Source organism: Macaca thibetana, chromosome 12 (assembly GCF_024542745.1).
Source record: "Macaca thibetana thibetana isolate TM-01 chromosome 12, ASM2454274v1, whole genome shotgun sequence".
Taxonomy (NCBI): domain Eukaryota; kingdom Metazoa; phylum Chordata; class Mammalia; order Primates; family Cercopithecidae; genus Macaca; species Macaca thibetana.
Genome location: NC_065589.1, coordinates 53,290,879 through 53,315,414, shown reverse-complemented (window position 1 = coordinate 53,315,414; position 24,536 = coordinate 53,290,879). Strand labels below are relative to the sequence as shown.

General features: G+C 38.4%; 1 protein-coding gene across 2 annotated transcripts; it reads right to left on the bottom strand.

Annotated features, from left to right (window-relative positions):
- Nucleotides 1–267: 267 nt before the first annotated feature.
- Nucleotides 268–21,603, bottom strand: SLC40A1 (solute carrier family 40 member 1). Of its 2 annotated transcripts, XM_050751902.1 has the most exons (9): nt 21,536–21,603; nt 20,235–20,370; nt 19,651–19,718; nt 14,949–15,108; nt 12,604–12,719; nt 11,471–11,597; nt 5,010–5,255; nt 3,224–3,871; nt 268–1,857 (listed from the first exon to the last, which is right to left on the bottom strand). In XM_050751902.1, exons 2-9 carry the CDS (start codon nt 20,275–20,277, stop codon nt 1,544–1,546), a joined length of 1,722 nt encoding a protein of 573 aa, XP_050607859.1. In that variant the 5' UTR covers nt 20,278–20,370; nt 21,536–21,603; the 3' UTR covers nt 268–1,543. The 2 variants fall into 2 exon arrangements, with proteins under 2 accessions (XP_050607859.1, XP_050607858.1); XM_050751901.1 differs by lacking the exons at nt 19,651–19,718; nt 20,235–20,370; nt 21,536–21,603 and adding an exon at nt 18,058–18,188.
- Between the last annotated feature and the right edge of the window lie 2,933 nt (nt 21,604–24,536).

Genomic DNA, 24,536 nt, shown 5'->3' with positions numbered 1-24,536 from the left:
TATCATCTTCCATTTACAGAAAGGAAAACAGAAGAAAGAACTTAAAAGTGCTTAGTGTGGCATATTCAAAGTCAAAGAGAGTGCTGGGCCTCATGTTTACTACACTTTTATCCAGGCCACCATAAACTAGAAATATGAACAGGGAGATAACACTAAAAATTATGACACTGAAGCCCTTTATAGAGAAAAACAAGTTATCCAAAACAGATGTTCTGTAACAAAAGCCTTGTTAAATAATTGGGGAACAGAATTCAGGAAAAAGAAATAAAGATTTTAAAAATATTTTTATATAGAAATTTTTTACAAAGATTTTACAACATAGCAAATCATTATGTCATACTGTAGAAAGATTAAGCAAAGGATTAAACTCCAAGGATAAAGAAAGTGCTCATAGCAACGTATTGCAGTCTCCATGAAAGTGCATATAAACGGTTAAGGCAAAGTACCATCTTGGTACAGACATGTTGCAAACTGACTTTTAATACAATTTTTAAAAATATATACAAACTTTTTTTCTTCTGTTCTTCTCAAAGCCATTTGAAAGGGATACTTTTATGAATATTCTTGCTGTAGAACAATGCAGAAATAACTTCTGGGTATAAAACAGTAAAAATAAAAATATTCTACCTGAGTGTGTTAAAAGTAAATCAAGTGATTCACAACCTTTACAATTGTGGGTTTTCTACATGTAACTTGCGAGGCTGAAGGCTTACACCCTCATGTTCTACAACACAGATCACTAATGATGGTAACATGAGTTAAATTGGGATTCTTGCCCTTCTATGTGGCTTTTGGCTTCTAGGTTCTATGACCAAACTATTAACATATTTGAAGTCTGTATGCACTCATTGTGTGATAAATCTACTTTACAGCTTTGCTTCTACCTGCAGCTTACATGATAACCATGCTGTGAAGTGCTACATATGCTTAATACAATATGTTGCCCCATCTGATAATAAAAATACAAAGGTGCTCTTTAAGCTAAACCATAAACCTTATTAGAGAATTCTAGTTAAGTGTTTTGTTTTTCCACATACATGTAAATACCTTCAGATCAATAGGATCAATAAGGAAAATATTGGTTATCAAAATTTAGTCTTCATACTTGAAGAATTTGTTTTTAAAATATAACTAAACAAGATGCAAAAAATAAATTAGCTAGTCTTGAACAGGAGTGAGTTTTGCAGAAAACTGACATATCTGAATTCTAGTACAGATAAGAATCTGCCAAAGGATAACTGAATTCACTCTTTCAGGTAAGATTGTATCTACTCTTGAGAAATAGGGGAATTCAGTGTTATCATTATAGTCTCCGTATTTAAACTGAGTTTTTCTTTTCCAATTTTTTTCCATGACTAAACATAAGGGAAGTTAACCAGTTCATTTCTGCTGACTTAGGTTTCCTAAATAGCTTTTAGTCCTCAAGGCACAGCTGTGGTAAAAACGGAGAGAAACACCTAGCCATTTATTGGAATTCTGCAGTACAAAATAAGCACATGTGCTCTATACAATCTAGTAACAGGATAGCAACAGTTAAACTGTCTCAAACAACAGATGTATTTGCTTGATTTTCCTTCCTAACTTCTTTTGCATCAGGACCACAAGCAAAGAGCTTATTTCCCAGAGTATTGTGGGCAAATCGGAAATACATAATGTGGCCCATTGCCACAAAGGAGACTGAAATCAATACGAGCAAGCCAAAAGCTTCAGGATTTGGAGCCAGGATGACCATGATAAAATGCAGAAGATCAAGAAGATAGTTCATGGAGTTCTGTACACCATTTATAATGCCTCTTTCAGATTCAATTACATTTTCTTGCAGCAACTGTGTCACAGTTAAATCAAAGGACCAAAGACCTATAATAAAATGTTTTTTTAAAGATTAGATTTTAGTTTACAGGCATACATTTCAAATTACAGATAAAAATCAGTTGACATATGCAAAATACACATTTCAGCCTGACTGTCTTTAAGCCACCTTAAATATACCATAGCCTTGCCTTAGATAATTATTTTTCATAAATAAATATTGGGTTATTAGTGGCCTCAATAAATGATTTTTACAGTCAACAGACAAAAGGAAGTCTAATCAACAAACTTCTTAGTTCTGTTTTTCTGTGATACAAAAACAAAACTTTGAAGTCAGAGACACACTAAATCCCATTATAGTATAAATACTAGTATTTTTAAAGTTTCAAATGACCTAATAAATGGTTATGGTTAAAGTGTAAGGAAACTTTAAACCATTGTTACATTACTGCTAGAGTTCTAAAGCCCAAACAATAAAGCTGTCTTGCCTGGAAATTAATATCTTCAATAAATTAATGAACTGCTTTGAATCACAAGATAAAAACAGTTTCATTTCAAGAGTGAATTCAGAGATAACTCATCAGTACTCTATTAATGATTACTTAAATGTTGCTCTGTAAGAAGTCTTTATGTTTCCTTCCAGGGCTATAAAATCCATTTGTGTGGCAAAGTATATAATAAATACATATTGGCTAGAGAAGACCTTTGAAGGATTTTTTTTCTTACTTTCACATCTTCTTTTCACATCTTACTTTCACACTAAAAACATAATGGGAATATTCTCTAAACTACAGTTTTGTTAGGGTTATTGCAGTATCAATACTCCACTAGATGGCAGTATAATTAATATAGCTAATATCTTTTATAAATTAAGTTACATTTAAAAAGTAATCCCTTGAGCTCAGTAATTCAAGACCACCTTCGGCAACATGGCAAAATCCCATCTCTACAAAATACAAAAATTAGCCGGGCATGGTGGCGCATGGCTGTAGTCCCAGCTACTTGGGGGACTGAGGCAGGAGGATTGCTTGATCCCAGGAGGTCGAGGCTGCAGTGAGCTGTGACTGCACCACTGCACTCCAGCCTGGGTAACAGAGCAAGACCCTGTCTCAAAAAAAAAAAAAAAAAAAAAAAAAGGAATATTTAAGAGACTCATTTAGAAAAAATGTTCAAGCCTGAACCATGTTTTAAGTATATGTACATAATAAGGTAAACAAATACAGGTTTTCAAACTATAAAATAAAATATAAAACAAAATACATATATAAATATGTAAAATAAAAATTTCATAATAGTGGGTTTTGCTTAAATTAACATTTAGGGAACATTTCAGATCATTTTATTAATGGATTCTCTGAACCTACATTACAAAAAGACACTTTAGTTCATTAATATATAAAAAGAGATTTCTTACCGATTCTAGCAGCAATGACGCCTGCAAACAGCAGACTGACGGAGATTATGGGCACAGATTCAGAACTTGTCTCTGGGACAATATTAGCAGAGTTAGACCCATTAGACATGTATATTTCAGTTGTAATAATGGTTTCAGGTATCTTCGTAGGTGTAATTGACTCTCCTTGAATGAACCTTGATCGGATATCTTCAAAAGGAGAAACGGACAAGTCCAGGGGGCTTCCAGGCATGAATACAGAGATCACACACAAGATCAAACAGGAAAGCTGTGCCAATCCTGAGATCAGACCTGTCCGAACCAAACCACATTTTCGACGTAGCCAAGTAAAAGCTACAGTTCCCATTATTCCAGTTATAGCTGATGCTCCCATCAAAATACTGAGGATGGAACCACTCAGTCCCTGAGTGTAGGCGTACCCTGTGGTGATGCAGTCAAAGCCCAGGACAGTCATATAAAGGAAAGCAAGACCCATGCCAGCCAGAAACACAGGCTGGTTGTAGTAGGAGACCCATCCATCTCGGAAGGTACGGAAGGGCTCAGCCATCTGGGAGGCACAAGTAGGTTCTTGCTCATGTTCAAGCTCATGGATGTTAGAGTCTTTCACACCCATTAGTTGAGTTCCCTCCAGGGGTTTTGGCTCAGTATCTGTTAATAAAAGGTATCATTATTTTGTTGGGGAGGACATGTAGAAATAAAAGCCAATTATTAATAGTATTTTTTTCCTTCTATTCCCATCCCCAATGGGTACCCTTGGTTATACATTATAATATGTATTTTCTTTTACTAATAATCTAAGAGTTCCAGCCAAGGAATAATCATCAAGTGTCATTTTTATTAAATAAACAAAATACTATTGATCTAGCCCTCTTTTTTTTTCCTCTCTCTCTCTTGCTCTTAGGAATTATACTCCCACCAAAGTAAACAGCAGGAAAACTCACCAGATAAAATATAAAAATTGTCTAAGAAAACACAGCATATTGGCTGGGCGCGGTGGCTCACGCCTGTAATCCCAGCACTTTGGGAGGCCAAGGAGGGAGGATCACAAGGTCAGGAGATTGAGACCATCCTGGCTAACACGGTGAAACTCCATCTCTACTAAAAATACAAAAAAAGTGGCCAGGCATGGTGGTGGGTGCCTGTGGTCTCAGCTACTCGGGAGGCTGAGGCAGGAGAATGGCATGAACCCGGGAGGCAGAGCCTGTAGTGAGCCGAGATGGCACCATTGCACTGCAGCCTGGGCAACAGAGCAAGACTCCATCTCAAGAAGAAAAAAAAAAAAAAAAAAAAAAGAGCATATTATTTTCTGGGTCCCTGCAGAGTTGGGTAAAATATTCCATTTACCCAGAAGCCCAACTGCCTCTTCTCCAGTGAAATACCCATCTTTGTGTCCTCACTCCCTTCCACTATCCTACAAATGACCACATAACTCCCTCCTCACAGACTCCAAGGGATTCTTTCATTCTCTTTTTTTCCCCACTTTTGTTTCCCAGGCCTGACTTAGCTTTGCCCAGCCATCTCTCAAGTAATTGAACCTCTATGACTACTGCTAACATCAAGGAAGAGGGCTAGGCGACCCATTCCAACTCCACCAGATTCAACCCAGATTTTTTTCCCTAGATCCTCAAAAGCCTGCTCTTGCCTCATCTACCAAAGTGATATATTTAACCTCATCCGGCCCCCACTGATAATAAATCCTGATACAAATTCAAAATAGTTTTGATCTTCACCAACATTTAAGGTCTGAACATGAGAACAAAAGGAGTGATCATGGTGTTCAGTTTACCTTTGTGTAAATTCAGCTGTTTCAATTCAGTTTCCTCTTCTTTAAAAGCAGCTTTCACAGCTAGAGCTGGGGTTTTCTGGTAAACCTTCCAGAGCAGAAAGTACTCCACACACATGGATACCAAGTTCCATCCAGAAATAAAGCCACAGCCGATGACTGGGGAGCCAAATGTCATAATCTGGCCAACAGCCATGGGGGCCAAGATGTTGGTTAACTGGTCAATCCTTCGTATGGTGGCATTCATGTCTAGAGAAGCAGGTGAAAGAGGCAGGTAAGTGTACAAACCCATCAAAGACTGCCCATTTACACAATACAAACCTGTAAACCAAGAGTACAGATTACTAAAATGTGGTTTTCTAAAAGCACATGTGTAAGAAAGCCATTTTGTTAGAAAAATATTTGTTGTTTGGGTCAAGTCCCACTAAATTTGCTTCAAAAATTATAATTCGCTTGGAATTGCATAAATCAGTCTAACAGCTTTTTAAAATGAATACAGCAGTAACTCTACATTCATTTTTTTCAACAAATATATGTTAAATGCCTATTATAAGCTAGGCATTATTCTCAACAATTCTTAACACTGTAAGGAAGACAAGCAACATCCTTCCCTATCTTCACAGAGTTTATATTCTCACAGGAAAGAAAATACAATAAATCAACAAGTGTGTGTGTGTGTGTGTGTGTGTGTGTGTGTATTCAGAGAAGGACTCACTGAAAAAAAGCATCACAGCAAAGAGAAGCACTGAGAAGAAACACTAGCTTGGTCACATGAGAGATTCTGGAGACCTCAAAAAAAGGAGAACGATAAGGGCAATGCCTGAATAAAGGTGATTTAAGAGACTGGTGCCAACCCCAGGGGAACACCATTTGTATTTTCAGTGAGTCATACCCTGGAGCACAATGTGAATGCTTCCCGTGGCCTTATGGAAAGTAAGGTACTTCCCAAAAAATGGAAGTGGAAATAGACAAGTCTTTTGGATATGTTTTCACAAAAAGAAGAACAAAGAACTAGAGTACCAGAGAAGGAAGTGTGCTAAAGATAGGGATTTTTAAGAGGAGCAAACTTAGAGCAGGATTATGTGCTGCCTGCAATGATACGGTAGTTAAGGGATGTAATCTGAATCTACCACATAACTGAAGGAGTTGTTCTTAGACAGGAACACAATTCATCAATAGTAACAAGAGTAGAGGCCACATATATAGCTTCAGGTACAGGTAGGAAGAGAGATATGATGGTGGAATCACACAGAAGCTATCTTCTCATTTCTTCCATTTTCTCAGCAAAATACAAAGCCAGGTCATTGATGAAAGTGAGGATGGGGGAGAAGGACTCGAACATGCGATGAGAGAGGAGAAACAACTGTGAATGGTCCTCTAGGAAAGTGGAGAAGGAAAGAATCAGAGAAAAAAAAAGTGTGATTATCTGGAAGCATGAAAGGACCAACTCTGTGGCCCCGAACCTCAAGTGAGAATACTGAGCAAGTTCGTGCATTTTTTCTCCAGCCATGCTCTACTGTGGAGAGTTGGATTTAACCATAGTCTTACAAAACAAAAGTGACAAAACGAGAGGGGGCCAACTGAGCTAAGGATATATGCCAGGAGATGATCATATAATCATGACTGGCCTTGAAATTTAAGCTGGGTAAGAAAGAGACAAGAGAGAGGTCATGGACAGTGAAAAGGCAGTGGAATGAATGGTTTGTAGGTGCCAACCATATTGATGGATTGTTGAGGCTGTGGTAGTGAAGAAGTTGCTGGAAAGATAGAAGGTGATTTTTCAAGATATGGATGCCTAAGACTGAGATTATGGGAGGAGAGAATTTAGGGGTGATAATAGTCTAGAATTTGACTATGGGAATGTATTCCTGAGTCAGAGTGGAGGACAAAATAAATAAAGAGGAAGTTAAAAAAATGTCCAACACAAAGAAATGATATATGTTTGAGATGATAGAGATGTATCTCCATCTCATCTTATCACAACATCCCTATGTACTCCATAATAAGCACAATTATGTATCAGTATAAAAAATTAATTAAAATAAAATAAAACCAAAAGTTTTAGAACAAAAAGAAAGTGATCTACTTTCTCATTCCCTGTCTCACAGAACAGACTGAAAATTAGTGAGACAAGTCTTAAGCAATCATTTGGGTCACCTTAAGGGAAAAGCAATACGTGACAAAGAAGTACATTAACAGAAGATTGTCTTTATTCCTTCTGTAATTCTTCCTGGTCCTCAATTGCTTTCCAATTAGCCCTATGAGTACATATTGCATATATGATAACAGGAGAACTTTGACATATTTCACCTTTCACTTGAGAGGCAAAGGCAGCCTTCATTGATCTTACACTGGACTGCCATTGCAGAGGCTTCACTACCATCTGCCTCCCACTAACTAATAAGTTTCCAACTCATAAGCCAACAGAGAAGTGTGGAATTTATCCAAATAACTCAATAATTGGAATCCAAAAAGCAAGTAACTAAAGAACACATATATTTGAATCTTAAAGTCCCAGAACGACAACAATAAATTATTTTAGTTAAAATTATTTCTTACTCTTTCACTACTTCAGTTTTCAAGAGCTCGTGGAGCTTCCCAATGTCACCAATTTCCATCTTTTATATTATACTTAGGAAGTTAATAATATGTAGGTGTCAGTAGAAATGTTGTATTAGAAAACAGCTTTTAATTTTTCTGATTCAGAATGGATAAAATATTTTTTTAAAAAAAAGACTTAATCATCTTACTGGTAGCAGGCTAGAAAAGAATCAGTCTTATGAATATGCAAATATATGTTCTTTACCAATTTATGTTTAGTCTTACATAAGCACACAAATATGTGTTCATTTGATTCCAATTTAACTGTTCTCAGCTACAGCTGTGGCACAGAACATGACATTAAATAACTACTTATATTATAATGGGTATATTACATCTCATAGAAGAAAAAAAATTTTTTAATTTGCTAGCAGGTTTGTCTACTTCATATATGAAATAGATTTTTTTTTTTTTTTTTTTTTTTTTTTTTGAGACGGAGTCTCGCTCTGCCGCCCAGGCTGGAGTGCAGTGGCCGGATCTCAGCTCACTGCAAGCTCCGCCTCCCGGGTTCACGCCATTCTCCTGCCTCAGCCTCCCCAGTAGCTGGGACTACAGGCGCCCGCCACCTCGCCCGGCTAGTTTTTTGTATTTTTTAGTAGAGACGGGGTTTCACCGTGTCAGCCAGGATGGTCTCGATCTCCTGACCTCGTGATCCGCCCGCCTCGGCCTCCCAAAGTGCTGGGATTACAGGCTTGAGCCACCGCGCCCGGCCATGAAATAGATTTTTAATCAATACCACACAAACACAAAATTTATCTGCCATACATACTTGATCAAGCTAACTGTCAGATTATTTTTTAGAATGATGGGCAAGAAAAATCTCAGAAGATGCTAATAAAGAGTGAGCCTCAAAAGAAATGGAGGAGGAAAAAAAGCAATAGATGGAATTAAAAAGTCTGGGAAAAGGAAGTAAGATTCAAACGTGGCACAAGAGTAAGTTATCATAAAATATTGTACTAAATCAAGCACCTAGAAAATACCTAATTAGTTAACAGATTAGTTGGCAGTATTTATTTGAAAAAATAACACCTTTTCTGGAACTAAACTGGATAATGACTGCTGTATTTTGGACTGATGCCACTGAAATTCTAAAACTTTTTAACCTTGGCAGGGAAAAATTCCTCCTGTTCTTTTACCCTCAGTGATACAGCTTCTAGTTTTAAAACAATCTCTAAAATTAAGAAACACTGTGATGAGGAAATGGGAGCAATCAGCTCACAACTTTTACTTTTCATGCGCATACCCCTCCCCTTTCACCCTCTACACATAACACACAGGTGAAGCCTGCCCGGCCTAGGCCCCTACCTGGGTTTCTTTGCCACAACCTCAAAAATCAGCCTGCATAAACACAAACCATTCCTGCCTAGAGTAGGTGCGTCTGTGTACAGAGACACAACCTCACAGGAACCCAAGGCAGGTCTGTGTACAGAGACACAACCTCACAGGAACCCAAGGCAGCAGGGGGAGTCCCTTCTAGATGTACTTTCCCCCTTCTTTGTCCCATTTTTTTTTATCCTCCTCCTTTTTCTCTATTCTCCTTTAACTCTGCAATAGCAGAAATGGCACAAAAAATCCATAATTAGATACTTGCTGAACTTCAGAACTAAAGAAGTTTCTGTTTCCTGTTTTGAAACATGCAGAAAGTTTTCCTTCACTAGTCCACCAGCCCACACTGCTGGCTGGATGTGAAAGAGCACCACTTACTAAAAGCTAACGTAGAGTGGACAAGAGTTCAACAAACATCTCACTTCCTTTTTTTTTTTTTTTTTTTTTTTTTTTGAGACGGAGTCTTGCTCTGTCACCCAGGCTGGAGTGCAGTGGCCGGATCTCAGCTCACTGCAAGCACCTCCTCTCGGGTTCACGCCATTCTCCTGCCTCAGCCTCCCGAGTAGCTGGGACTACAGGCACCCGCCACTTCGCCCGGCTAGTTTTTTGTATTTTTTAGTAGAGACGGGGTTTCACCATATTAGCCAGGATGGTCTCGATCTCCTGACCTCATGATCCGCCCGTCTCGGCCTCCCAAAGTGCTGGGATTACAGGCTTGAGCCACCGCGCCCGGCCAACATCTCACTTCCTTTCCTAAACTTGGAAAACATCAGAAAGTTAGAAAAAGACTGAATAGCCTAGATTCTTCCACTCTGCAATAATTCATAATATAAAGAGAGACAGCTGAGAAACGACCAGTCATATTTTTGTTGTTATTCTGGGACATCACTTCATAGAAAAATCCCACAGAGTTATGTGGGATGTTTGTATTTATATTTATGTGTGTGTATACAAACACACACATACACACACAAGGACAAATTACAAGTTATTAGGACAAGTTAAAAATTCTGGTTAACTTTTTCATATTTCAGACTTTACAGAGTCAAATGAGTTAGTTAAGATCAGTTAAGTGAAAGAAAATTATTTTATTTTCTTTTCATTTTATCTATAGCTGCTGCATAAATTATAGAATAATCATTGTAAAAGTCAACTACATTCCAACAAATATATATGTGATCTATTGTCAAAATATATCCTTTTGTACCCTTTGAATTTTAAAACATGGATATATTTTACATGCTTTAAATAGTGTGTTAAAAAGAGAAAGTAAACAAAAAAGGACAAGTTCGTCTAGTTCAATGTGACAAAAAAGACATGAAATTATTCCTCATTATAAATGATCACAGGAAGAAAGTAAATGAGAATCATGATTTTAGCTCCAGAGAGAATTTCCTGTGATACAGATTCACACATGCTAAATTCATCTTACATACACACCATCCTTTATATCAATCACTGTGGGACTTCTGACTTAATAAGAATACTGCAACCACAAAGTGATGATTCAGGCAAATTCTTCTTCTTCTAGACCTTCCACAGACTTTGTTCTCCTTCACTCACCCCTCCTTTCTAACTTTTTTTTTTTTAACCAAATGGTCCAAACAAAGCTGTTTGCTAATCCCAACACATAATCTTGCCTTCTGCATCCTGGGATAAGCCATTTAAGTCATCAAGAATGGTTTACTTGTCTGTCAGGAGAGTTGGGTAATGTGTGTGTTATACGCATTATCCCAGTGATCAGCAGAGTTGACTCAGCTGATCTGACAGGTAGGGAGGTGTATCCTTCCTCCTTTCCCCTGTGTAATTATCAATCCAAATTCTGTCTGTGTGTCATGTGAGGGGACGGCAGGCAATAATGAGTGAGGGAGGTTATTCTGAGCCTAAGTAATATTGACAGAATAGGACATGTTGTTTGTAAGCATTCTTCAGATGTTCTTTGACCACTTATTTATATTTCCAATGGACAACTAAGATGGTAAGCTTCTTAAAAACTATATTGTGTTCTCTATTTCTTTGGTATTTGTAACAGCAATTATATTACATTGTACATAATGTAATAAAAGTTATAGATTATAACTTTAAGGTAGAAGATTAACTTCCAGAGTCTCTCCTACAATTAAGTTGTTTCCATTTTATTTAGAGAAAAATAACATCCATATGATTGATAAGCATCAGTAATAACATTCATAGGTATGACCAGTAAAATCTCATGTCAGATTTGCACTGTTCTAAGTATTAACATTTAGAAAGTTGATTGAATTTTTTTTTAAAAAAAAAGGAAAGAAAAAGTTATTCCATTTGCCAAGTTTGCGTAGGATAAAAGAGAAGTTAGCTATCCTACAAGTTAACTTCATAACAGTGAGATACATCAGCACTAAAACTGACAATAAGGTAAGAAAAAAAAGTATGCTTTCAATTTATCATTCTTAAAAAATACCCAGAACAAAAATAAAAGGCTTACAGCCTCATTTATCATCACCAATTTAAAGTGAATCCTAACATGCCCATTTAATTGAAAGAGAAAACCAAATTACTTGCTAGTTTGCTTCTGTCTTCTCCTGCAACAACAACAATCCAATCCCTTTGGATCGTGATTGCAGTAGCTGTACTGGCCAAATTTGCAATATTTGCAATAGTGATGATCAGGATATAGCAGGAAGTCTAAAGAATGACAAGAAAACATTGAGTTATAATGTCACTTTACCACACTGTACATATGTCACTAAACAAGGTTGTTTAAAATGGTCTTTGGTGAAATAATAAAAAATGTATTTTGATTTCATTTATAAGAAATCATTTTACGTTATATATATGAAACCGAATGAATACCAGTAGTCAAGGGGCATAATGTCCTAATCATATCATCTAGATCATCTGTAGTACACATAATATAAAAATTGTAATAGTCAGGTGAATACAGCTATAAAATGTAAACACAATGGTGGTTTTGAACACTTCTCCCACAAATATTGCCTTTGAAAAGAATGTTGAAGGGGAATTGAAAACACCTGTATTTAAGTCATAGTTCTGACACCTTCTAGTTGCATGACAATGGGCAATCAACTACGTCACTTTGCCTTAATTTTTTCAACAAAACAAAGGCAATAGGCTCAAAGATTTCTAAAGTCCTACCTGGTTTTGCAACTCTATAATATCAATCCAAATATACACAAGAAGATTCAATATGACACCAAATGCATGGTTTATACCACACCCCATCCCTCTCCTCTTTTCTACCAAGCTTTTATGAAATCACAACATGAAAAGTTATCTGGTTGACATTCCCAAACAGAAGTAACAATTATTATTGGAGAAACACAATTATGACTGACTAATATACAAATGGATAACATTTCTTAAATAGCACGAACAAAGTATAGGTCACTAAAAAGTTGAAAACAAACAACTGAATTCTACAGTAAACTCTTAGAAATGCCAATAAAAACCAATAGGACAAAATTTAAATTCAAACAATACTTAATGAGTGCCTGTTGTGGGCAAAACAACAACAAAACAAACTATAGGGGATATTACAGTAGACACAGAAATCAATATTAAAAGGTTACATTCGCAAAAAAAAAAAAAAAAAAAGCTTCAAAATATTTTCACCCTTTACCACTACCAGATATTCAATTTTCTGCCATCAAAAATCTCATTGAGAACTTACGAGAACCCATCCATGGTACATGGTCAGAAGCTCATGTTTATGTAAGAAAACCATCATCAGGATGAGTCCACACAGGATGACTGAAACATTCTGTACCACCAGCGAGGTCTGGGCCACTGTGGAGAGGAAGAGACAAAGTGTACATTACATCAAAATGTCTCAGTGGGACTGTTCTTATTCACACATAATTGTTCTACTATAATACATTAATACACAGACATAATTATTACCAGATAAAAAGAAAATCTTTCTGAAGTCAGTCCTGCCTCAACTACTTCCAATACGACCCTGAGGATCACACCAGGCCAGTAAATATGCAACCAAAATGATGAAGTACCACAAGTTTCTCTGTTCATTGAAGTCTATCATAATGACTACATTTTCATTTGGCTTATCTTCTTAAACGTTTAACATAAACAGAGCTGTAGTATGACATAGATATGATCCACATTTCAGCTCTTTGTTGCTTAAGGTAAAACAATAACATGTACGAGGTTAAAGAGGAAGTTATGAAGTCCACAACCTCCTACATGGTAGGCTGAATCTGATAATATGGTATGGATAAATAGAAAAGACACACACAAATTTGCCAAGAATAAATCAGCAGTGTATTTCTTTGCATACTAATGCTATTTGCCATTGCTACGAAATTATAAGCTACCCCTTCCATCACAGATGGCAATTCTCTTAACATGAAGCACCCATATAGACAAAGCGCTGGAGTAAGGACAGATAAAGACAACTGGTAGCCTTTTCTCTGCCACTCAATAGGTAGATGATCTAGGACAGGATACTCCCTAATGTCTCTTATGCCTGCTTCTAGAAGGTGAGGATGGTAATACCTGTCTTCCTTACTTTACAGGGTCATAATGATGCTCAAATAAAACACTTATGAAAGCAGTTTGGAAAATATGAAGTTCTATATGTAAGGGATAATTACAGCTCTTGTCTTCAAGGATAATATAGTTCATCTTTGCTTGGAAGGTCATATCAAAGACCCAAGAAAAAATAAACTGCTTTCTGAAAACAGTCTGATATAAAATCTCCACATATAACTCTTTCATTCACTCATGCATTCATTCACTGGATAAGGATCAGATGTCAACCAAATAAGGTTCTTAGCTTTTGGGACCCTACAGACCAGAAGAAGAAAAGATACGTGAACAGATCATTATATTTGTGTAAGTGCAGAGGTGTTAACAAAGCCTCAGGGGAACACAGAGGAAGAAATGGTAAACTCAGCCCAGAGGTATCAGGAAACATTTTTCATAAAGAGTAATATATGAGTTGATTATATAGGATTAAGTGGGAAATTGTTATCCTACCACACTTTTCTTCATCCAATTCAATATTCTTTCCTAATCTATGATTGCAGTGCTCAATAATCATTAGATTAAAGGTTTCTATGTATAATATTCCTGTGTTCCTATGTATAATGATACAAAGAAGTAATTTTTTTTCTAGATTACAGAACTTTTTTCTATATGTGTTCTGGTCTACTCATTCTAAAAACAGAAATATGTTCACCCTTGACCATTTTCCTACTAGTATCAAGTCCTAGAATTTGATAAGCCTGTTGCTCTGTGTCCAGAAGCAGTCATCTTGCACTGAAAGAATGAAACCTCAATCTTTTGCCAACACCTAAGTCAGGCATGGTCAGGTCTTGGCATTATCAACTGAGCAATTCAAGAAAATTTACCCTGAATGATTATCCGTATTTCCCTTATATACTGGAAAATTTAATTGCTCAATTACTTTCTTTCCTATATAAAATGACATGATTTCAGGACTAATGCTTACAACAAATATCAATATATTATTCTTTCTTCTTTTTCCCTACAAAATTTATAATTCAGCTCTTTGTGATCTAAGCTCAACTATTCTCCCTTGAAGCTATTCTTAGTTTTCAATTCCCTTATATACACTCTTACATGAAACATAGTAACCAAAGAACAGATGTTAAAGCTGTCTCAGGAACATCACACTAAAGGGACTCCAGTGCAAGTCATAGTTAGGCAGCCTGAGTTAAGCAAACTTTTAATGTTTAATGTGGTTCTCAGAAAAGTACTACAAGGTTAATCATTAATATATGAAATTTATGAACAGCCAAAGATAAAAAATCTATTAGGTCAATGTCCAGGCATCCCAACTTTGTGTGGGAGCCATGGGACCCTCCATCCAGAGGTGGTGCCATCTAAGCCCTCGTCCCTCAGGTGTGGCGTGCAGACATTCCCTGGGTTGGCCACAGCTGTTTCTCTCTTAGTTTGCTGTTTCCTTTGTTACAGAGGTAGCTCAGGCATTGCTCCCATGAATATAAGGGCTTTTAATTATATAACAACACTCACCTTTAAGTCTAGCATTCTTGTCCACCCAGTCACCGATGATGGCTCCCAGGACCAGAACAGACCCTGCCACCACCAGCCCGTAGACTGCTGTCAAAAGGAGGCTGTTTCCATAGAGCTCTACCAGAAACACAGACACCGCAAAGTGCCACATCCGATCTCCCTTAAATGAAAAGAGAAAATGTTTTGATGGAATATTTTTCATTCCTAGTCTATTGTACTCAGGAAGTTGCTTCCTTATCAAAAGGGCACTTCCTGGCTACATTATGAGACTTTCAAAGTCAGTAATTACTCTTAGATTGAATACTGATCAGATGTTGAAACTGTTCATCCCAGCACAATGGAAAATATTCTTGCCCAATTATTAAGTAAACTTGAAAAGGCAAGGTATTAATGAACGGTACATTCTCTTTGTCATTCTAGAAACAAAACGCAGTTTCCAGGCACAAGATGGCTTTTTGATACAAAAACGTGTTCTCCTGTGTGGCAGGTTTCTCCTGAGGCCTGGAATTTGCCTATCTTGATTGCAGAGGCATAAAGTAGTTTGCTGTTGAACCAGAAATCAATCACAGTATAGTTCACAAACATTAGTATACCATGAACATCAAGAAAAAGCCAGTTTCCCAATTTGTAAAATGATAGGAATGGACTATATGATCTCCAAGGTTTCTTTTACGTCTAATATCCTAAAACCTATGATATTTCATAAAGTCATAATTTGAAAGTCATAAAACAGCAGAGCAATTGGAAAGAGGAGAGTAACAATGACAAAGTCTGGCACTGCATAAACAGTGATGTCAGAAATAAACTTAAATGCATAAATAAGTAGTTAACATTTTAATACAGATGAGTTTTGAAAGGGGGAAAAAGGTACTTATTTCTTCACACAAACTCCGGAGAATACAGGGAATTTTGGAGGTCATTACCGTGAAATGTGATTTAACAGAAACTTTTAAGTGAATTAGGCAAATTAATGTCTTAAAAAACCTACAGTGGACCTTATTATCAGATTTTAGACTCCATCCCTGACTTCCGAAATTAACATTAAGGAGGACAACCATATTCCATCATAACTTATCTCTGGGAATCACCATAGGAAACCAAATTCCAGGCCTCATAGATTTGACCCTATGGAAACAGTTATACTCCTAGTTCTTCCCAAAGTCTGTTAACATCCTCATGAAAAAATCCATGTATTAGAAGCAAATACTATCCTGGTATGTCAAATTATTTTAAAATTTTAATGAAGCCAGGATAATAACTTTATACATTCGAAACTTAAATTGATACATGTTAGCAATCATTTACAAAAATCTTTGTGTAGACCAGTAGTTCTCAACTAGAGATGACTTTGCTTCTCCTACCCACACCCCACCTCCCCGGGGGATCATTTGGCAATGTCTGGAGTAATTTTGAGTTGTCACAACAGCAGGGGGGTGGAGCTGTTACTTAATCTTTAACCTGAAAAGCAAATTTAGATTTGATTAGAATAAAATGGGATGGGGAGAGGGGAGGTAATTTATTCTAATCTCCATTCTTCTGAATAGCTCCCAAGGAAAAGACAAAAACACATAAATGTCCCAAATGATAGGTTGCCTCTGTCAGTGAATTTTCTCTTTCTTAACATACAGGTTAAGAAACACTTTTCTAATACTGTTGCTTCTTTCTTTTTATCTTACTCTTACTGTATTTTTTAATTGTCTTAGAGTCCTCTAAAGCAGGCCATCAAGACAAATACTATTAAAATTTTGAATCTTGCTTATTCTTGTATGCCATACCACTTCTTTGATGGAAAGAAATAAATTGCTCACATTACCCCAATTTCCAACGGGTTTAGGCTTTAAGAAACAACAGATTCTATGTTCACAAAAAGCCCAAGATTTGCGCAAAGTCTATGTAAATATTGAACAAGTGCCCATCCTTCCTTATTTCTATTTCTTGCCTTCCCACCTATCCTCACCAAACTTGGATGACCTGTTTATGTGTCCATGTACCCCCACTGGACTGAGAGCTGAAAGCAAACCTAATAACTGTCCATGAATGATCATGGTCCTTAATCCACTTAATGAATACTTACTAAGTGGCTACTATGTACCTGACACTTGCAGGCACTAGAGCTTCAGCAGTGCACAAAAATCACAGTCCATGTTTTCATGCAGGTCACATTCCAGTAAACAGAGACCAAAAGCAAATCTAGCACAGGGCACGTGATGCTATGAGGAAATATAAAGTAGGATGGAGCTGGTGGTGACAAAGGCCTCCATGAACAAAGAAGTGAGGGCTGTTGGAAGCAAGGGCTGGAGAAATGCAGACATACTGGGGTTTAAATGGAGAGAGTCTATAAGATCATGATATCAGATATAAGCAACTGGCCCCTCTTTTTCACTGTCTTACATTGTCATCTTTTTGTTATTAAATATCTTTTCTAAAGTCCATACTAAATCGTATTATAAGCTCCTTGACAATAACGTATTATAAGCTCCTTGACAATAACAATAGTATCCTTTTTTTTTTTTTTTAGACAGGGTCTTGTTCTGTTATCCAGGCTGGAGTGTAGTGGTGTGATCACAGCTCACTGCAGCTTCAAACTCCCGGGTTCAAGCAATTCTTCTACCTCAGCCTCTCAGTAGCTGGGACTATAGGTGTGCCTCATGACACCTGGCTAATTTTTAAATTTTTTTGCAGAGATAGAGTCTCTCTATGTTGGCCAGGCTGGTCTCAGACTCCTGGGCTCAAGCAGTCCTCCTGCCTCAGCCTCCCAAAGTGCTAAGATTACAGGCGTGAGCCACTGCACCTAGCCAGGATCCACTTCTTACACTACTTTGTATTTTGACAGTATAGAGTAAAACGCATTGATCCATTGGCAGATAGAAATGAAGTCAGAAATAAAAGGCATTCAATCCCATACAAAACTAACCTGAGGCAACCTTCTACTCTAATGCCCCTATGTTCAGTGTATACGAAATCATGATTTGGCAGGGTGGGATGGGAAATGCATATATATATATATAAAAAAAATACATACACACAGAATACAGAAACATAAATGTTTTGTTGTAATAAAATCAGGCAGAGTGCCAAACAAGAGAAAAAACATAAAAAGTATAATTACCTAGTGTTAGACACATTCCTCTTTTGCACTCCTTTGCAGTGGAAAGGAGTAAAAATCCACTAAACCTTACATGATTGTAGTTGCTGCCGTTTGTTTAATCCAACTTTCTCATGAGAACTTCCTTTGCTCAACTTACTGTAAAGTTGGGATAAGCATGTGTCACCTTTCTTGTGGGACTTTTAATGAACATGACAAAATATCCTCCTGGAACAACGACAGTGACCTGGTTTTCTGGCAAATCTGACCTCCTAACCTATTAACCAAAGGTCACATAAACCATAATCAGTATTTGGAAGAGAGGCATCTTCTTCCTCTAAGAGCTAGGCCAGACCACAGGCTGAGAATTTCAGATACTATTTCCATCACCTGTTATTAATACTTAATATTTACTGAATTAAACTGGGGGAACAAACTATTGCTTTTGATTTATTAAGGGTTGTTTCACTAGGTTTCTACTTAGCATCATCAGCTGTTGGAATTAAAACAAACTCACACCAATTCCACTATGTTTACATGTATTTGCAGAGTCATCCCTGCGTAAGCCTCTGGTAAGATAGGAGCTTGCTTTTGTAAAATGTCATCTATAAACTGCTATTTCTTACAGAGCCAATAATGTAGATTAACAATTTCTCAAAGGCATTGGGTATAGATTTCGTCTTCCAGTGGTTTCCATCCATGTCTTAAGGATGATCCAATAAAAGTTTCCAATTTAAAAGGAAAATAACATTCAAATAATTTACTCTCAAAATTCTTTCCATTCTTTTTAGTTAAATACATATGAGCCATGGACAGAATATAGCCAGATGTATTGCTTTTAAACAATAATTGTTTAATGTTAAAGATTTTAATCATCATTAAACATATATCTAGCACCCTTCTAGTTTATTATTTTGGGGAGAGAGTTTTAGGAGCCCAGATCTACAGAAACACTAGGTCTTTTCCAAGATGACCTAGAAAGTCAGAGGGAAAACTGTAAATCCATTGCTGATATTCATTGGATGATTAATTTTAAGATGGCCTCCAATGCCCCAAACTTTAACTATAGATAACATTTTTAAAGATCAGAATTTTTGTCATTCAGATATTTGTTCTGGGGTCATTTATGTTTCAGTTAATCTTAGACTGTTATTATTAGCCTAAGTCAGTCACTCTACCATTCTATTGTATTCTCATGGTGCTGCACGCTGGAACTAAATTTTAACAAAAAAAAATATTTTAAAATGTGAAGAAGAGAAGGTATACGAAACATCCATCCATCTTTTGTAGCAGATATGTCTATTTACTAAGGCTACTAATGCAACATACAATTTAAAATTTAAAAACAAGGCAAATATTCCTTTCCTTGTTAATCTTGTCTGGATAGTTGTCTGTCTACATAAACTACGATGATCTGATAATTAAGTTGTATTAACTAACACTGATGGAGAAAGATCTTCAACGTAAATAACGTTTTCCATTAAAGCATGTGTACTTGGATGATTTATTTCTTTAACTGCTTGACAAAACTGGAAGTTGGCTTAATACAACTGGCTGGAACGAAAGGAAATAAAAAAATTGCACAACTATGTTGTAAGACTATGCATTCTCACTTACCCAAGTAGACAGAGAATGACCAAGGTAGAGAAGGAATTTTGCAGAGGTCAGGTAGTCGGCCAAGGATCCTGCAAAGACACAGGTGGGGAGAGAAAAAGCGATTGTAGTCACTTAATGAGCTGAGGGCAGAATGCTTATCCATTTGATCTTATTAGAACATGATTATTAAAAACTATTTTGCGGGACAAACCACGTACATTTTATCAAGTTACCTATGAACCGATGTATTTCGTTCACTTAATACCATTCACTAAATTCAGCATGACCTAGTCAATAACTGCCCAACTTCGCATTTCACATACAGTGAAGAAACTCTTGTTTCAACATTCTTTTTTGTCTTTTTTTTTTTTTACACAAGGCAATCCAAACTGCCCAGTCTACTCCATCCGTGCCTGTGTGCAAACCCCTTTTCCCACACCCTGAAGTTCCTTTCTTCCTTAACGTCCACCAAATATAAGTCAAAGGATCTTTGACAAAGCTATGGTTCACAGCAGAGCCACATTCCTCCAGAACCTGTGTAGAGTTGCTTGTCTCCAAAGCCCAACCTGGGTTTCCACCATATGCATTCGGTCAACGCCACTCACCACAGCATCCTCTCTGGCGGTTGTGATCTCCTGCCCTGGTCATGACACTGGGCGACCCCGCTGGCTCTTCTGCGGCGGCTGCTGCTCTCGCTGAGGTGCTTGTTAACCGGAGTGCAAGGAACTGGAGATAGCACCTCTAAAAACACAACAGCCTTGGGCAAAGGGACTACAACGACGACTTTGGCAAAGAACAAAAGAAAAGGGGCCCGGGGATTTTCTTTTTTCCTTCTTTCCAAACTTAGCTAACACTGTAGCTGAAGTTGGAAAGGCAAAGCCTTATGGAAGCGGGTTGGGAGGCTCAGCAGGTCGTCCGAGCCTAGCGGACGCCCAGACCTAGCTCTCCGCCGCCGCCGCCGCCGCCGCCGCCGCCGCCGCCGTGGGCCGGGCCCAGCTCTTATACCGAGTAGAGGGCGGAGCTCCCTGAGACCGCCGACTGGGGCCGCCCCGTCCCCTTCAGGGCCGCCCGGGCGTCCCCGCGGCGCGAGGCGAGCTTCCGTCAACCCTGCGCGCTGGGCAGTCCCCACGCCCTTCCCCGGAGGAATCGCCCTCCCCGGGCTCAAGCGCCCAACCGGCCGCAGACACCCTGCGTGGATTGCGGAGACCTTCGCCTCGACCCGTTCCACTCCCTGGGTTTTCCCGCCCTCCAGGAAGCCGCGAGGGCAACCTCGGGGGTTGGCGGTGGGGCTGGGAAGGGGAGGAAGGCGCGTGGAGCCGGCGGGGCGGCGTGGGGAGATTCTGCGAGAAACCAAGCGTCAGGTGCTGGAAGAAAGCGCTGCTCATCGGCTACCCGGCCGTTCAGGGAAAGGGCGGCTGCCGAACAGTCGCAGTGCAAAGCTCCAGCCCGAGCTTGGTGGGTGGGGATTCCTTTTTTAATGAAAGTAATTTTTAATACAGGTATCTAAATAAATATAATTCATGCCACAGAGGCCGCTTTCCTGGCCTTCCCATTCCGGCCCGCGTGCCGGCAGAGAATGCCTTTCCTTCCCCGGACTGCATAGCAGGGCTTCCCTCAAAGAACCAGAATCAAAGGGCAGGAAGGGGGCGCAAAGATCAGAGTCATCCCTCTTCAGATGGATGGCTTGCAAACGGAGACTTCCAAAGGTGAAGTCCCGCAGCGAGTTGCAGACCTACCCGTATCGCCAAACTGGGGCTTCCAAATCCGTCCTGGAGACAGAATGAGGACGCTGCATCCCCAGCAAGCCCTTCACCATCATTCCTTCTCCCTCTGTACCCTCTCACCCCGCCCCAACGCGCGCGTCCCTTCCCCACCTAACCTCCAGATGCCCCAGTGACAGGCTTACCAGGAATACCGGTTGTCCCAGTTGTGTCCCTGGATCTGTCCCTGTCCAGATAAAGCCATTCGGTGGCCTCCTGGAGGGTGAGATGAATGACTCTAACACCAGATTCTAGCCTTGGTTGACTTCGTTTTTCTCCTGCTGTGCCAAACCAACCCTTGGAACATACCAGCCCCTTTTGCCAGTAGGTTACCTTACCCTTCTCAATCTCACCAAAACCCTGGGAGTGGACCCTACATACTGAAACTCCAACCAGAAGCCACACCTTGAGCACAGGCCAGACTGACAGCCAGTAGTAAAGGGAGCCACGCATAAGTATGTGCCCTGTATCTGCACTCTCAATCAGGAGCCCCAAAGGTCTACGGGTGGGTGCAGCTGGATTCGGTTGGGATGTGGTCTGGTGAGTAGAGATAGGGGTTACAGTTTAACTTCTGCTCTTCACTGCTTTTTTCCTTTTCAAGCCCTCTTTTTTTCCTTTCTTTCACACGACATTCAAGTTCTTTCTCCCAGTTTAGAGAGGTTTTGGTTTGCTGACCGTGGAGAATAGGGTCATTTATACATGCATCCTTGAGAATAAGCCCAAGTATATTCAGATGACTGAACTAAAGTGAAGGAGTGAACTGGTAAATAAACCCCTCCACTTTATGGCGATCCCTTATTAGAGATGAATTTTTTGACAGGTCCTCAAGAAAAGCACAAAGGATAATGATAGTTTGCACAATTTGTCAGAGCATGTCTCAGCAACAAGGACCTCCAAGTGCTTTACGTTAATTATTACATGTTATAAGAAGGCGTGTCATGCTGTCCCCAACTTCCAGATGGCTTTTTAAAAGTTCGGTTGATTAAAAAAAAAAAAAAAATTACTTCCCGTAGACACTGTTTGAGAAGTATTTGTGGAAAGAGTGGCTAAGTCAGCATATACCTCAAAATGTGATATGGAGTCTCTGTTCTCCGTTGTCACCAAGGAGTTCCCAGAAGCCAAAACTGAGAGAATGTTGTAAAGAACAGATGGGATACTGCAGTGAAGCAAGTAGAAAAGATACTTTGGAAAGAAAACAAGCAAGGTTCCTGACATTAAAACCAGTGAATGAGCTGTGAAAGGAGAATCTTAAATCCTAATTAATGGGAATAGTTGAGATATGTTAGTTGGGGCTTATGAAATGGAAAGGAATTGAAAATGAAAATAGAATAAAAATCCTCAAACTATTCAGAAAGTGCAAAATGACAGAGCTCTTTTGGCTTTGACATGCTAGATTACAAAGCACTGCTTTAATCACAAGACCCTTCAGGCTCTTCCTCCTGAGAAAACATTTGACCAGTTGAAAAGATTTCTTCCAAAAGTTATATATATGTTTTTGAGAACACAGAATATACAACTTTCCCATCAATTTAATCTAACTAAGAAAGTCATGCAAGTTTTAAGTGAGTTTACAAAAAATAATAGATACCCTAAAGACCATTTGCCAATTCATTTTCAACATTTTTTAAAGTTTGTAACTAGATTAACCAACTTTTTAAAAATCCCAGCCAGAATAAAATGTATATAGCTATTTAAAATTCATTTAAAGTGTTTATGGCTGGGAAATACAAACGGTTTTATCATTTGATTTTTAAGTTGCCTTTTCACTTACCGGTCAGGCATCCTCAGTTTCCTCTGCCATATCAGATGTGCTCACCAGGACAAAGGCAGAATAAAGAATGGTCAGTATTCCACTGCTCCAAAGAAAAAAAGTAATAGGATTATCACCAACTATTACAGGAAGGGCTCCAATCCAGAACAGTGCTTCTGTTGGATGTGAACCTTTTTACATTAACTTAGGAGCTATAAAGCCACATTTCCATTCAAAAATATTTCTCAGTGTAACAGGCAAATTTCAAGAACTGTTTTATATTTCTGTAATATGAATGAATGGCTCTTGAGAAGTTCAAGTTCAACATCCACTTTAAATTACAGACATCCTATTGAAAGATAAATATCCTCCCAGGTCTTCATTTTGTTTGAACATTTCAAATAGATTTGACCTTGCAAAATTTCTTACGATTGTTGGCTCTCACTGGGGGTGCTCTCTTGCTTCCTCTCTCTCTCTCTCTCCCTCTCTCTCTCTCTCTCTCATACACACACACACACACACACACACACACAAATATACACAGTAGTCTACAGTTTCTAGTTGGAAAAATTACATACAGAATTCAGTAGATTCCAAAAGAAATATGCTCCTAAGGCAAATCCATAGAGACAGAAAGCATAGTGGTTGTTTTCAGAGGCTGGGAGGAGGGAAGAATAGGTAGTGACTGCTTTATGGGCATGTAGTTTCCCTTTGGGGTGATGAAAATGGTCTGAATCTAGATACTGGCAATGGTTTTGCCACACTGTGAAATAATAAAAGTCACCAAAATGGCTCAAATGGTGAATTTTACGTTATGCGAATTTTACCTTGATTAAATATGTGTATATATATTCTTAAAAGAAAAGTTTGCCATTTTTCAGTAATGGTATTGATTGAGATAAATGTAGGCCAAATGTAGTCTCAGGAGATCTTAATCAAATAGAAAGAGACTGTGGAAAGAAGAAAAGAGAAATCTTGTCCATTACACTGACTGGAAACTAAAACATGGAATTAAGTTAACTGTTTAGTTTTCTCCATATACAGCCAGAAGATACATAAAATTATATTTAATAAATATTTCAGTCTCTTAACTTTTACCATGGATCGTTACTTTTGCTGTCTAATCTAACTCTCTCATATGACAATGTCAAATCTGTTCTGTATTCTGTCTGAATTCAATAGCGCGCAAGACAGATGCTTGGTATCACCACAACAGTATCCTCTGCACATTCTCCAGATGCTGCTTAGCCTTGCCTTCCTCAGGTTGTATAAACAGGGATGGATTTCCCAAGTGTTCAGCCATTTTAGCGGGTCTTCTTGATGCCCTTTTCAACTGCAGTTTGATTGCAAGCCCCTCACAGAAGAGAGCACCTCATTCATCTAAGCAGAGTTCCTGT

What these genes read in the sequence shown, in the direction of transcription:
- SLC40A1 (XM_050751902.1), bottom strand. Translation starts at nt 20,277, where the DNA reads ATGACCAGGGCAGGAGATCACAACCGCCAGAGAGGATGCTGTG. An exon ending in CCGCCAGAGAGGATGCTGTG is followed by an intron (nt 19,719 to 20,234) that starts GTGAGTGGCGTT and finishes GTGTCTTTGCAG; the next exon opens with GATCCTTGGCCGACTACCTG. An exon ending in ACAGCTGAATTTACACAAAG is followed by an intron (nt 3,872 to 5,009) that starts GTAAACTGAACA and finishes TTTTATTAACAG; the next exon opens with ATACTGAGCCAAAACCCCTG.